The sequence below is a fragment of the Protopterus annectens genome, chromosome 7.part0, assembly GCF_019279795.1.
Source record: "Protopterus annectens isolate FY-2018-M chromosome 7.part0, PAN1.0, whole genome shotgun sequence".
NCBI classification, from domain to species: Eukaryota; Metazoa; Chordata; order Ceratodontiformes; family Protopteridae; genus Protopterus; species Protopterus annectens.
In genome coordinates, this window is record NC_056739.1 from 1,648,485,653 (window position 1) to 1,648,501,873 (window position 16,221).

General features: G+C 39.0%; 1 protein-coding gene across 1 annotated transcript in view; it reads left to right on the forward strand.

Moving 5' to 3' along the window:
* LOC122806183 (restin homolog) overlaps nucleotides 1-14,501 on the forward strand; it is a 192,407-nt gene extending 177,906 nt beyond the window's left edge. The window contains exons 2-5 of the mRNA XM_044076416.1: nucleotides 1,680-1,866; nucleotides 2,735-2,832; nucleotides 4,920-4,980; nucleotides 9,201-14,501. Coding sequence (XP_043932351.1) covers nucleotides 1,680-1,866; nucleotides 2,735-2,832; nucleotides 4,920-4,980; nucleotides 9,201-14,501 — 5,647 coding nt within the window. The remainder of the gene's footprint in view (nucleotides 1-1,679; nucleotides 1,867-2,734; nucleotides 2,833-4,919; nucleotides 4,981-9,200) is intronic.
* Nucleotides 14,502-16,221: the final 1,720 nt, after the last annotated feature.

A 16,221-nucleotide genomic window follows, 5' to 3' on the forward strand; every position in this document is an offset into this window, starting at 1 on the left:
TTAATTGTTCTCATCAGATTATTGGTGCTTCGTTAAAGGGGGGGTTTTTTTTTTGGGGTTCAGGGGCCTGTTGTACTGAAAAAGGTTTTCTTGCAAAAAAGATCATACTTGCACCCAGAATTACTTGTTCCTTTGCTGCCTATTTGGAACTTTCCAATTTTTGCTGCTGCTGTTTGCCTGTGTTTGGAGTCAGCCTGTTTGATTATTCTTGGTACTTGCTTTGCTTGCTGGTTCCATTTATTCAGTGTAGAGTTCTGCCTGTGTAAATTGGTATTGCTTTATGCTTATGTCTGTGAGAAAGGGAAAGAGCTTGCATGGACTGCAAATCCCATAAATCCCATGCAGACAATGAAAGAAAATACACACACCTGGGCCACTCTATGCTTCCTTAAATGCTTAGGAGAGGAGTGCGACATCCAATCATGTTCTATACACTTATTGTTTAAACACTGAACTATAAGGAGTCAGCTTAACTCTCTCAAACTATACATAGAAAACCAGTGACTGAAAGTCCTTAGTCATTCATCTGTAAATTGTAGTGATAGTACACTGGACACCCCTATTCAAATCATCTAGAAGAAAATAGCCATGAGAGAGATTTCAGCAATGCCTTCTTTAGCATCATCTCTTCCCTGGCCCTTGAAGGCCAACTCCACTGTGACCATATCTGAGCCCTTAGACCATTTGTCTGCTTCTCCAAACCTTTAGGTTTGCTTCTCGTGAAGCCACTAAAGGTCGGGAGTCTTAACACTTCCTCCAAGGCTGGATACACTCACTGTGAACTGCAGGAACTGGTTCAGTGATGCACAGTTATGTATGCTTACAATCCCAAACATCTGCCAGAAGATATCAAACCTGATATTCTCAATGCTCCCCTTGACAAAGAGGTTTTATTTGGTACTTCATCTGTGGATGTTCTTAAAAGATTTGATGAAAGGAGGAAACCGATCCAAGGTGGAAAGCAAATGTTTCAACCCCCTAAACCTAAATACAGCAGGAATTTCCTTTTCAGCCCTAGGCCTTTTTACAGGAAACCTTTTCAGTGTTCCAAATAAAAGTCAGGAAAACATCCAATTAAAATGAATGGCAGGGTAACTGTAAGAAAAAAGGGGGGCCACCACATGCCCAATCTCAGTGCAAGAAATGCTACTGACTACACCCTGCTTTCCTCCTCATTTCCTCCCCACCCTGGCAACTATCTAAACCCTTCAAGGAATCTTTACCTACATTTCCCTCTGTCATAATTTTTCATTCTCCTACACTTGGCTAGGAGGTTGAAATGGATTTCTGGAATGTGCGATCATGGATGATACAACTGTATCTCACTTTCATGGGAATCTTCTTAATACGAAACAGAGACTTATGTTGTCAGCAGCTGCCTGTAGAACTGAGCAGAGAGCATGCAGGTTTCTGAATCAAGTCCTGGAAGGCTTGCTGCTAAGTGGGGGGGGGGTACGTCTGAATTCAGGAAGAATAACTGGAAAGCCACACTGTGGGCCTTTTCCAGCGGCTGCTATTCTGCAAGAAGCCCCGAGTGATGTGTAATAGGAACAGATGCTTTAGTTGGCGGGAACAGTCATGCATGCAATGGAACATTATTATATAATGAAATAATTATTTGTATACATCATTAGAAAGTTCTGTAAACATTGCTAATAATAATTAAACTATTTTAACAGGTACTTTACATGTCCACCCAATTATGGCATATTTGTACGTCCATCTAAGGTGGTTAGGATCAGCTTCCCATATACTATATCAGCTTTGGCCAAGGTCAATACAAGAAATGATGATTTATCAATGACAAGTTTCTCTGAAAATGTATCCACTTCATTGTATGATGATAATACAAGTGAGACTGTACTGGTAAGTTTTTTTTTCTTTTTCCTTAAAACTAAAGTTAAGACCTAGTATTGCAGTATTACACACACACACACACACACACACACACACACACACACACACACACACACACACACACACACACACACACACACACACACACACACACACACACACACACACACACACACACACACACACACACACACACACACACTAGTTACCCTGAGTGTAGAATTATCTATTTCATGTTCTGACATCATTGCTTACAAATTATACACTGGATCACTCAGGTGTAGCACCTAAAGGCAGTGTGGACCAGGGGTTTGCCACTCTTGTCAGTCCATGAAATGGGGAAGGCTTCCCTTTCTTGTATAGTGCCCATCCCTGGGGAAGCTGCTACTGCCATTAATAACATTATTTGCTCCATTTTTCCTGCCAAAAAAGAAACAGAAAACTCAACATGTATCCACTCCTCCTCAAATTTCCTTGGACAATAGTAATTTACAGGGCAGGTTAACTGGTCCTAGGGCTCTGACTGGTAGTGCCCTACACATCTAGGAAGAAGTATCATTCTAAGATCATACCAAGCAATGTCTCATTACCAGCTGTGGCTTATATCACTGTTTGATTCAGTGAGCTACTAAACACCAAAAGAGAAAGGACACTTTTAACTGAAATGTCAGTCAACTATTTTACAGTGACTTTTCAAATGTAACGGTATTAGTAACGGTAATGTTAACTTGGTGCTATTTATATTGTAGCTACTAATAATGGTAATGTTAACTTGGTGCTATATATATTGTAGCTACTAAGCATTACATATGCTGCATAAGCAATGTTGTGTCTTCCTTTGATTAAATATTAAAACAATTTTGTTTTTATGAAAAAGAAGAAATTACAGGCAAAAGTGGACTATTTGCAAAAGGAGCTGGAATCCAGTGAAAAACGAGCAGTGGATCTTTCTAACAAACTGGACAAAGAGAAGAGGTAAATTGCTTTAGATTTTAATACTTTAGTACAGTGATGACACATATAATTAATAGTATACAAGGGTTTTTATGGATACGGCTTGGATTTCCTGAAGCACAAGAGACTATTCACTACAGATCATTCACTACTGATGGCCCCTTCAAAGTACTGTATAAACAATGTGCAGACACACATTCAATAGATAAGAAAAGAGGTACCCAGAAGCAGTTTGTGGCAGAAGATGTAATCACAAACATTTCAGAATGATACATTTTTTAATCTTTCTCTTTTGTTAACAGTATTTTCCACTTGCAGATGCTTTTCCATGTGTGTCTTGGAATTGGGAACTAATAAGTGAGTGCTTTGTTGAGATAGGGAGGTAGGTTCATACTGTGGGCAGGAATCCTAGATGAAAAACCAAACTAACAAAACCTAGGTCATCCTAATACAGTGATCAAGTGTTTATATTATACACTTTGGGTGCTCCTCTCACAGATAAAATTGTATTATAAGTGCTCCAATATCTGATGTTTCTCATTTGGGGCATTTTAATCTGTGGAGTCATTTATATTCTTGTATTAATTTAATCCATTCATCCTCGCATCCATCCATCCATCCATCCATTCATTCATTGTTTACAGGGTAGGTTAACTGGTCCTAGGGCTCCTTTGAGCAACTACCCGGGTACCCCCCCTAACACTAATTTTTATAATATGTTACAACATGGTAACATTAAATGTTACATGCAGCATGAGAATTACATCGGTGTCACTGAGGTTTTGTTACAATGATGTACACATTATATCATGAGAATCCCATCAGTGTCACTGAGGTTTTGTTACAGTGATGTACACATTATATCATGAGAATCACATCAGTGTCACTGAGGTTTAGTTACAGTGATGTACACGTTATATTATGAGAATCACATCAGTGTCACTGAGGTTTAGTTACAGTGATGTACACATTATATCATGAGAATCACACATCATGAGAATTGCATCAATGTCACTGAGCCTACGTCACTCAATTTACTAAATACCTTACAGCATAGGAATAACATCAACATCTGTGAGCTTAAGATAAAACTAAGCACATGCTTGTTCAACATAATACATCAAAAATGAGGACTGCATCAATATAAGGAAGTTTTGTTTCAAACCTTACAAAGAATTTGACAGATGTAACTGAAATGATTCACAGAAATATCATTTCCCATGGAAAGACATTTTCCAATGCCAGATAATTAATATCCATCTCTTTGCTGCAGTTTTTGCCACATGACTTTACAAATATGTGTATAAGTCAACCAAAACTTGGATCAATGAGACAGTCTGCCAAAATTTGCATTTTATAGATTTCAGGGTTATATTTAAAACTATTAGAACAGTACAGTACTGAGGTTAGATTTAAGATTATTGGCATTAAGTGTACATTTATAATCGAACAGGGGTAAGACTATTTTCATATTTACAATGGTGAGCGTTTATGTCGTACTGCTTAATTACAGTACAAGGGGTAGGGTGTTTGTTGGTGGAAAGGACTGCTGAACAGAATGTAACTATGAGCCCTCATTTAGTGGCTTTTTAGCCTCCACTACTTCTACTACATGTAATCGATTATTACTGACTGTTTTACAGTATTCCCTGTCCAATAATGTTTTCTGTGGTGGCTATCTGATTGTCTAAGCTGATGTCTATTAAGTTTGTGTCATGTGTCCCTACTGTGGTCCCTTTTCAAATTCTTCCTGTTAGCTTTTTGTCTCTCTAGCTCTCTTCCTTTGTTCTAGAGAGAGACACCTTATTAATGTAGAAGATTAATGAGTTGCACCCTTAACACATTAAGACTTTAGTCAACACAATATAATCCTTTTCAGGGAGGGTGTGCAATTTATAATTCACTTTAAAGCATTTAGGATTTTGCAGGCAGTGTACAAACCCAGTAACCCTTCACAATCAGAAGGATTTTCATGTGAAAACTTGACTTATGACAAACACATAAATAAAGATTTACAGAATGTCTTTCTTAGTAATTATTCATATTTAACAGTAACATACCCCATATAGCAATTTCATTTCACAGCTGTCACTTTTTATATTTTATAGGGAGAAAGAGCGTCTTCGTTCTTATATTAAAGAAGATAAGAAGGCTAAAGAAGAGATAAAGGTAAACATAAACGTTGTTCTTATAGAACAAATTGTGTGTGTTTGATTTATTCATAGTACACGCTCTTACAGAGAAAGTGTGGTAAGATGCAGTGTTCACCAATTTAGAGTGAAAGGGGTACCTAACCCAGCTGACCATGACTCCTGTGCCAAAGTAGAGGTACCTAATCCAGCTGACTCCAACTCCTGTGCCAAAGCAAGTTTACCTAATCTAGCTGACCCTGATTCCTATGCCAAAGCAGGAATAAAAATGTAAGGCTGTCAAAGAAGTGGGGCTGATTGATGTAGAAGAATAATAACTGATTTACTGAATTAAATTTCCATAGCTACTAGGTATGGAAGGACCAATGGAAGGCTAGCATTTCTCCACTGCTGGCAGATAAGTTCCCGTCAGAGAAAAAAAAACTTCCAAAATTAAATGTATGACTAAAAGAATTTTCTGACAGGAACTGTTTAATTTTTGCAAGGAATAACAATTTTCTGAATTTCATTCTTACACTTCTACAGAACAGGGCTGGATGTGCTCAATAGGCCTTCAAAGTGCTTACTACACAAGTTCACAAATCAGTCCAAAAGGTTCCTCTGCTGCTCAGCGACGTGTATCAGGGCTTCCAAGCCTTGACTATGTCATAGTCACCAGTGGCAGCACATCTCAAGCTGCAAAGCTCCTTTGTGTTCCCATTCTAGTTTTCTTGGTTTCTAACTGCAAACACACACACACACACACACACACAAAATCACTGATCCTGGAAACAGATTGCTCTACTTGTGTCTATCCTTGGGTGTTTCCATAAACTTAAGGTTAATCTCCACAAGACCTTCTCATATATGACTGTCCTTCAGCTACTATCTTCAACCCACACTAGGCAACTTGTCAGCCACTATAGCGTTAGTTCTCCATGCCAGGTACTTCATGAGAGCTCTTCATTGGATGCTTAGTGTTCAGTGGTCTCAGTCCACACACTTGCTTTATCACCCCATATGATTATCCTCAGTTTATCAGAGCCATCTGAATTAATGGATTCAGTCCCTCCTTGTTCAGGAGCGATACCCCTTTGCTTTTTTCCATATCGTTATCCACAGTTACCACTTGGGAGCATTCCAGCAGGAAGACAGTCCAATGAATGTAGTCACAACAAGGGTCTCACCTTCACATAAATGTTCTGGAGATGAGGGCTGTCCTCCTACCATTGCAGGTTTCAGGAGTTTCTTTTTCAGGGTGTGATCTCTATCCAAACAAACAATACTGTCAGTAGTATGTTACATAAGCAAGCGAGGAGGAACCTGTTCTTACTCCTTGTGCTGTCAGCCATGAGTGTGTGACAATGGGTGATGTTTTCACAGCTCTTTTTAATAGCAATGCAAATTACAGGATCAGTGATTGCATCCTCATGCCTCATGAGTGGTCCCACAGTTGTACAGTGGAAACCAAGTTATTCAGCTGCTGGGGTCAGCCTTGCTGTAATCTGTCAGCATCTCCCCACAAGACCAAATGCAGCAACTACTTCTCCCTTATCCCTCCCATGTTCAAGGCAACAGTCATTCTCCTAGCCGCCTTCTGGCCCAGAAAAATAATCCAGTGCTCCGGCCACATCTGACTCAACCCCCATGGTCACTGAATCCACAATCAGACTATCTCACACACTGGACAAGCCTCTTTTGGACATCATCTCCCTCAAGCTAACTGCATGGCTTTCCAATTTCAGTGATGGCCAATAACCCTGTTTAACTGCCTGGAGCTGTGTCTTTAGTTGACCCTTATTTGTTCTGAGAGCCTCTGTTTCTAACAGTAGCTCACTGTTAATACATTGTAAGCTACTGGTTTCCTGAGCAAGAGTTTGCATATGTATCGACAGATTAGGCTAGAATAGTTCAGATTCTAACAGATTCTCAGAAATAGTCTACTAGAAATCATTATGAAAGTAAATGGAAACAATTTTCCCCTGTGAGCACTCACCCAAGGCTTGGACCATTTCTCAGCACCGATTCTTTCTTTTGACAGTTTTTAACAGGCCTTTTTGACACAGGAGCTAGTTATTCTATGATCAAAGTCCAGTTAGTTGCTATTTCTAGCTATTATTCAGGCCTAAATTCAGATTCCATAGCCTCTCAAAATATATTCAAGTCTTTCCTAAAGAGCACTTTTCATCTCAGGCTACCCATTAATGACTCCACTCCACAATGATCTGGCCGCATGTATGCAAACTCATGAGATTTTGTTAAAAACAAAGGCACTTAGAACAGGTACAGTACTTCAAACTCACAAAACTACAGATATGAGCCTGTCTGTTCTTCCTCCTTAAAGCATCTTTCCTAGACTTTACTTTTGGTTGTGGTTACCTCAGCAAAAAGTATTTCTGGGTTACACACATCACCATGCAAACAACCATATCCATTTTTTTCATAAAGACATAATCTCCATATTTTTTAATATCAGTTTCCCTCAGACTACATCCTACATTCATACTAAAAGTACGCTCAGAGACATCCTTAAACCAGACTATTCATTTGCCAGCTTTTCCCCAAATTATTCTAACAAAAGGGAATACCTAGACGTGCACTGTCAACTAAGTTTTTATGTACATAGAACAAAACTGATAAGGAAACATGACCAACTTTTTACATATATTTCCAAAACTAAACTAGGAGCCAAAACATCCAATGTCACTTTAATTTCAGACTGCAACACATTTCTTTACTCTTCCAAGGAAAATTCATTACCATCAAAACCTAAAGCACACTCCAAAAGATCTGTCTCAACTTCTTATTTCAAGCACTCTACTACAGATGGCATCTGTGCTGTAGCAATGTGGTCAACAATGTACACTTGTCAAGGACTATATATTTGACCTTCTGCCGAGGTACATAGATATTCTGCCATGATGCCATCCAGGAAGAAAATAGCTGGGGATTTTGTCTCAGCCATCAAGACTGATGAAGGAGACAATACAGGATACTTTTTGTAGCACATCTCAGGCTGACTGCAATGTTCATATGTGTTACCAATTTAGTCAACTGGCTCCTAACTGCAAATGCAAAAAAATCCATCTCCATCTGTCTCTATGCCCCACCCACCATCACCCTTGTGAATTCTCACCTTTCTTTCTGGATGGACATGGTAGACCAAAGCCTGAAACCTTTCCAAAGAACTGCTTTTTACAGTACCTTAATATCCAATATAAAGCAAACTCAATCTGAGAGACAAGGGGAGTCCACTGCATTATGGAAGATGGGGAAACTTAAGTGCTGATACATTTGCCAGCTAGGATGGAAAGGGACAATAAAATTTATCTCTATACCCAAGTAGAACTTTTTTCTAACATAGCTGAAAAACAAACTTACAATTATCATTACCCTCAAAAGCTAGCCTGTATTCATGGGAGGCTTTGCTGGTCTTAATAGCTGCCTTCAGTTTCTTGGCAGGGTATTTTATATGCTGATTGTAATGGGGTGTTTAGGTCTTACAAGGTAGTCTAAGCAGTTGGCTCCTTCTGTTGTAAAGTTTATATCTGCTGAACCACCAGGAGGTCAATAATTTGACTCTGTATTTGGTGTTGTTGGGGATAACCCAAGCAATGGATTTATCTAAATGAGCATAAAGATATTTGGCACAGGTGGCTGCATATCCCTGAAACTAGCATAGAAGATTTTTTTGCCATCATGCAATTGTAAAGGGTTAGCTTTTTTGAAATGGCTAAAGAGGAGAGTGTTGGTAAACCAGGTAAAGGATGTTCTGAGGGTAAAGGTAAACCAGTAGGTCATCAGGCTCCATGAAACAGTGTGGTGGCATACGTGCAAGCTTTTATCACGTGTGTGTGTGTGTGTGTGTGTGTGTGTGTGTGTGTGTGTGTGTGTGTGTGTGTGTGTGTATGCGCATGCAACCTTTTATCACGTGCAAGCTTTTGTCACATCCATGTGTGTGTGTGTGTGTGTGTGTGTGTGTGTGTGTGTGTGTGTGCTCGTGTGCAAACTTTTGTCGTGTGTGTGTGTGTGTGTGTGTGTGTGTGTGTGTGTGTGTGTGTGTGTGTGTGTGTGTGTGTGTGTGTGTGTGTGTGTGTGTGTGTGTGTGTGTGTGTGTGTGTGTGTGTGTGTGTGTGTGTGTGTGTGTGTGTATGCAGAAGCTTTTGTCATATCTGTATGTGATTATTTTAAGCAGTTTCTGTTAATGTAATAACAGTGTTTTGCTTATAATCCATACTGTATTTACATATCCTTTTGCAGGACGAAATTGAAATATTAGAAGCAAAGCTGGCAGATCTCCATGCAGCTATGATGAATTATAATCTGGAACCCCATGAGTCTACACCAGAAAAGCTACTGAGCCAAAATACACAACTGACTGTTACAGAAACCGAAAAGCTTATCAAGTACAAGGATAACTATACACAGTGGACTGTTAAGAAAACGGAAAAGCTGATCGAGTACAGCGGTAACTTGGAGTCCAGTAATTGTGAGCTATTGTCAAAACTAGAAGCACTCAGATGTGAAAATATTGACCTCTGCAAACGCCTTGAGGCGACTACAAATGAGACACGTTGTTTGAATGACAATAATACTGCACTATTGGCAGAAACAGAATCACTGGCTACTAAAAAAGAAGAACTTCACAAACAGTTTGAGAAGTCAGTAATGGAAGTACATGAACTTACAACACGTGTACAAATGCTTCTTCAGGAGATCAGTGGTTTGCAGTTTACAAATAGCAGACTGCAGTCAGAAATGAAAGAACTTGAAAAAGAGAATCAGAGCCTGACTACTGACAAGGAAGAACTTCAGAGAGAGTTTGAAAAGTCAGTCTTAGAAGTGAAAGAACTGACCACACGTGTACAAGCTCTTACTCAGGAAATCAGTGCTTTGCAATCAGTTAATAATGAGCAATTGCCAGAAACAAAAGCACTAAGAAAAAAAGAGGAACAAATGGAGTCCCAGCTACAAGAAATTTTGTTTGAGCTTGAGAAATCATTTACTGAAGTGAAACAACTGAGCACTCTTGCAAAAACACTTGCTCTGGAAAACAGTAGTTTAAAACGTATTAATACTGAAATGCTGTCCGAGAAAGAGACACTTAAACAAGATAAAGATGAACTGGACAAACACCTCCAGGAAGTTACTAGTCAGAATCAGATCCTGACTGCAGGCAACGAATCACTAAAAAAAGAGCTTGAGAAGTCAGTCATTGAAGTGAAAGAGCTGACCACTCATGCACAAACACTTACTCAGGAAATCAGTGGTTTACAATCTGTTAATAGTGAGCAATTGTCAGAAACAGAATCTCTAAGAAAAGAAAAGCAACAACTGGAGTCCCATCTACAAGTAATTAAGTACGAGCTAGAGAAATCAGTGATTGAAGTGAAAGAGCTGACCACTCAGGCACAAACACTTATTCAGGAAATCAGTGGCTTGCAATCTGTTAATAGTGAGCAATTGTCAGAAACAGAAGCTCTAAGAAAAGAAAAGCAACAACTGGAGTCCCATCTACAAGCAATTAAGTTTGAGCTTGAGAAATCAGTGATTGAAGTGAAAGAGCTGACCACTCAGGCACAAACACTTACTCAGGAAATCAGTGGCTTGCAATCTGTTAATAGTGAGCAATTGTCAGAAACAGAAGCTCTAAGAAAAGAAAAGCAACAACTGGAGTCCCATCTACAAGTAATTAAGTCTGAGCTTGAGAAATCAGTGATTGAAGTGAAAGAGCTGACCACTCAGGCACAAACACTTACTCAGGAAATAAGTGGCCTGCAATCTGTTAATAGTGAGCAATTGTCAGAAACAGAAGCTCTAAGAAAAGAAAAGCAACAACTGGAGTCCCATCTACAAGCAACTAAGTTTGAGCTTGAGAAATCAGTGATTGAAGTGAAAGAGCTGACCACTCAGGCACAAACACTTACTCAGGAAATCAGTGGCTTGCAATCTGTTAATAGTGAGCAATTGTCAGAAACAGAAGCTCTAAGAAAAGAAAAGCAACAACTGGAGTCCCATCTACAAGCAATTAAGTTTGAGCTTGAGAAATCAGTGATTGAAGTGAAAGAGCTGACCACTCAGGCACAAACACTTACTCAGGAAATCAGTGGCTTGCAATCTGTTAATAGTGAGCAATTGTCAGAAACAGAAGCTCTAAGAAAAGAAAAGCAACAACTGGAGTCCCATCTACAAGCAACTAAGTTTGAGCTTGAGAAATCAGTGATTGAAGTGAAAGAGCTGACCACTCAGGCACAAACACTTACTCAGGAAATCAGTGGCTTGCAATCTGTTAATAGTGAGCAATTATCAGAAACAGAAGCTATAAGAAAAGAAAAGCAACAACTGGAGTCCCATCTACAAGTAATTAAGTCTGAGCTTGAGAAATCAGTGATTGAAGTGAAAGAGCTGACCACTCAGGCACAAACACTTACTCAGGAAATCAGTGGCTTGCAATCTGTTAATAGTCAGCAATTGTCAGAAACAGAAGCTCTAAGAAAAGAAAACCAACAACTGGAGTCCCATCTACAAGCAACTAAGTTTGAGCTTGAGAAATCAGTGATTGAAGTGAAAGAGCTGACCACTCAGGCACAAACACTTACTCAGGAAATCAGTGGCTTGAAATCTGTTAAAAGTGAGCAATTGGCAGAAACAGAAGCTCTAAGAAAAGAAAAGCAACAACTGGAGTCCCATCTACAAGCAACTAAGTTTGAGCTTGAGAAATCAGTGATTGAAGTGAAAGAGCTGACCACTCAGGCACAAACACTTACTCAGGAAATCAGTGGCTTGCAATCTGTTAATAGCGAGCAATTGTCAGAAACAGAAGCTCTAAGAAAAGAAAACCAACAACTGGAGTCCCATCTACAAGCAATTAAGTTTGAGCTTGAGAAATCAGTGATTGAAGTGAAAGAGCTGACCACTCAGGCACAAACACTTACTCAGAAAATCAGTGGCTTGCAATCTGTTAATAGTGAGCAATTGTCAGAAAAAGAAGCTCTAAGAAAAGAAAAGCAACAACTGGAGTCCCATCTACAAGCAATTAAGTTTGAGCTTGAGAAATCAGTGATTGAAGTGAAAGAGCTGACCACTCAGGCACAAACACTTACTCAGGAAATCAGTGGCTTGCAATCTGTTAATAGTGAGCAATTATCAGAAGCAGAAGCTCTAAGAAAAGAAAAGCAACAACTGGAGTCCCATCTACAAGTAATTAATTCTGAGCTTGAGAAATCAGTGATTGAAGTGAAAGAGCTGACCACTCAGGCACAAACACTTACTCAGGAAATAAGTGGCCTGCAATCTGTTAATAGTGAGCAATTGTCAGAAACAGAAGCTCTAAGAAAAGAAAAGCAACAACTGGAGTCCCATCTACAAGCAACTAAGTTTGAGCTTGAGAAATCAGTGATTGAAGTGAAAGAGCTGACCACTCAGGCACAAACACTTACTCAGGAAATCAGTGGCTTGCAATCTGTTAATAGTGAGCAATTGTCAGAAACAGAAGCTCTAAGAAAAGAAAAGCAACAACTGGAGTCCCATCTACAAGCAATTAAGTTTGAGCTTGAGAAATCAGTGATTGAAGTGAAAGAGCTGACCACTCAGGCACAAACACTTACTCAGGAAATCAGTGGCTTGCAATCTGTTAATAGTGAGCAATTGTCAGAAAAAGAAGCTCTAAGAAAAGAAACGCAACAACTGGAGTCCCATCTACAAGCAACTAAGTTTGAGTTTGAGAAATCAGTTATTGAAGTGAAAGCACTGAACATTCATGCACAAACACTTGCTCTGGAAAACAGTAGCTTGAAATGTACTAATAGTGAACTCCTGTCAGAGACAGAGACACTTAAACAAGATAAAGATGAACTGGACAAACACCTCCAGAAAGTTACTAGTCAGAATGAGATCCTGACTGCAGAAAATGAATCACTGAAAAAGGAGCTTGAGAAGTCAGTCTTAGAAGTAAAAGAGCTGACCACTCATGCACAAACACTTACTCAGGAAATCAGTGGCTTGCAATCTGTTAATAGTGAGCAATTGTCAGAAACAGAAGCTCTAAGAAAAGAAAAGCAACAACTGGAGTCCCATCTACAAGCAACTAAGTTTGAGCTTGAGAAATCAGTGATTGAAGTGAAAGAGCTGACCACTCAGGCACAAACACTTGCTCTGGAAAACAGTAGCTTCAAATCTACTAATACTGAACTCCTGTCAGAGACAGAGACACTTAAACAAGATAAAGATGAACTGGACAAACACCTCCAGGAAGTTACAAGTCAGAATCAGATCCTAACTGCGGAGCTTGAGAAGTCAGTCTTGGAACTGAAAGAGCTGACCACTCATGCGCAAACACTTACTGAGGAAATCAGTGGCTTGCAATCTGTTAATAGTGAGCAATTGTCAGAAACAGAAGCTCTAAGAAAAGAAAAGCAACAACTGGAGTCCCATCTACAAGCAATTAAGTCTGAGTTTGAGAAATCAGTTACTGAAGTGAAAGAGCTGACCACTCAGGCACAAACACTTACTCTAGAAAACAATAACTTGAAATGTAGTAATAGTGAACTCCTGTCTGAGACAGAGACACTTAAACAAGATAAAGATAAACTGGACAAACACCTCCAAGAAGTTACTAGTCAGAATCAGATCCTAACTGCGGACAATGAATCACTAAAAAAGGAGCTTGAGAAGTCAGTCTTTGAAGTGAAACATCTGACTGCTCATTCACAAACACTTGCTCTGGAAAACAGTAGCTTGAAAGGTACTAATAGTGAACTCCTGTCAGAGACAGAGACACTTAAACAAGATAAAGATGAACTGGACAAACACCTCCAAGAAGTTACTCTTCAGAATCAGATCTTGACCAATGACAATGAATCAATAAAAAAGGAGCTTGACAATTCAGTCTTAGAAGTGAAAGACCTGAACACGCATATACAATCTCTTGCTCAGAAAAGCATTGGCTTGCAATTTATTAATTGTGAATTGTTCTCAGAAATAGAGCTTCTCAAAAGAGATAAAGATAAACTGGACTCATATCTTCAGGCAGTTGTGAGCGACAATTATAGTTTGAATTCTGTCAATGAAGCACTTCGCAAAGATCTAGAGAAGTCAGCTTTGGAAGTAAAAGAACTGTCTGCATGTGTAGATGTTCTTGGTCGGGAATCTCATAAAATAACTGATGAAAGAAACAGCATTAATATACGTTTGCAGGCCACAGTTGCTGAAAACCAAATTTTAACCAATGAAAGGAATAGATTGCAAAATACTAATAGAAACTTGTTGTTGGAAATAGAAGCAGTCAGAAAAGCACATGATGATACAGAAATGTGTTTTCAGGAACTTGTGAATAAGAACAAGTGGTTGGTCCTCGAAAATAAAACACTTATCAAACATCTTGAGGAGGTGGTGAAAGAGAAAGATAAACTGACATTTTCTGAAGATAAACTTAAAAAAGTACTGAGTGATATAAAACATGACTTAGACGTAACAGATCCTGAATATACATCTCTCTTACAACAGCAAGAAACATTAATAGCATATCAAAGAAGTCTTGTTCATAAAACACAGGAACATTAAAAGGAGACACACCCTCAAACTGAAACAGTGAGAATGAATACTTGATCACTAACATATAGCAATTCACAAAAACCATGAAAAAGAAGTTATGTACTTACCATAACGTTAAATCTGTGTAGTCCATTTTCATTCTTCCTCACTGATAGGTGAGAATTCCCAGCAATGTAACCTTTGGGAGCCACTCAAAGAAGTATATGCTGGAGCACTGCGAAAACAAAAGGAAGTCATGTTTCTGGAAACAATGCCCAACAGATCTAAAGCTGGTAGAATGGCTGTAGGATGTTGAAGCAATTCCAAACCTTTTTGGAAATAAATCAACAAAAATACAGTCAATAATTAAATCTGTTAAAAGGGAAGGACTTAAACCGCTGGTCACTCTTTTTGTACTGTGAAGATAGGAATGTAATTGTTTACAAACATCAAGAAGGTGTAACATATATTCGCCCTTATTAGTAAACTTCAGAAAGAAAAGTGACAGTCGTATGGACTGATTAATGTTAGTCTTTGTAGGTATTTTAGTCAAAAGGAAGGATTGGTTCAAAATGATAACCTATCTTTATGGAAAATAATGTAAAGAGGCCTGGCAGACAAAGCCTGAAATTCTGAAATCCCCTTTTTTTTCATGGAGTTCTTAAATCCCCCTTCTTGTGGGAGGAAATATCCAGGGAATTGCTATGGCTAGGCTTGTATAGGCCCTAGGGCTGATAGCCTAGTACCAACCTATGAACCTAAGAACAGCAGCACCTCTTTACAATCCCCATTACACTTAAAAATAACTGATCCATTCTTGACTCTTGGGTAGTCGGTTCCACTCTTCTTCATAGGTATTACCTCAACAAGACAAGTCTCTTGATAGTCAGGGTTTATACTCAAAACCTCCTTATTTAGTTTTCCATAAAAATAGAGTTTCACTCAGAACCAATCCATCCTTTCTTCCGAAGGTGGTCTCAGAGTCCAACATTAATCATACCATTGACTTGCCTGCTTTCTTTCCTAATTTTTCCAACAAAAGCGAATATTTCCTGCATTTGCTGGATATTCACAGACAATTACATTTCTATCTCAGCAGAACTAAAGAATCTGGAAAATCAAACCTGTTGTTTATATCCTTTTCCAGTCCAACTTTAGGGAAATCTGTTTCCAAAGTTACCTTGTCAAAATGGCATTACTTACATATATAATAAAAAGGGTCTATATTAGAACCGCAAAAGTCCTATTCACTGAATACGTAAACACTGACACATATTACACGAACTGCAAATACACCGAACGCCCTAAACCGTGAAATTCAAAAACTCGAACCATCATAGTTGTCCAACCCCACCACCCGCTACATACTACCTACCCAAACAAAATAAATAAACCACATACATACACTAACCAAAACCCTACTTCTAACCCTAAACTAAATCTTGCATATACTACCATCTATGCACTTTCCTTAACCTGCACCCTAACCCTAAGGTCTGTAACTATCGCACACTTACCCTAAGAAGATATACCCAAACAAAATAAATAATCCACACACATACACTTAACAAAACCCTACTTCTAACCCTACACTAAACCTCACATACGTTACCATCTATGCACTTACCTTAACCCGCACCCTAACCCTAAGATCCATAACTATTGCACATTTACGTTACGGAGCTATGCCACAGAAGGGCCAGCCATGACGATTCGACATTTTGGATTTTGTGCTTCAGGACGATCTGTG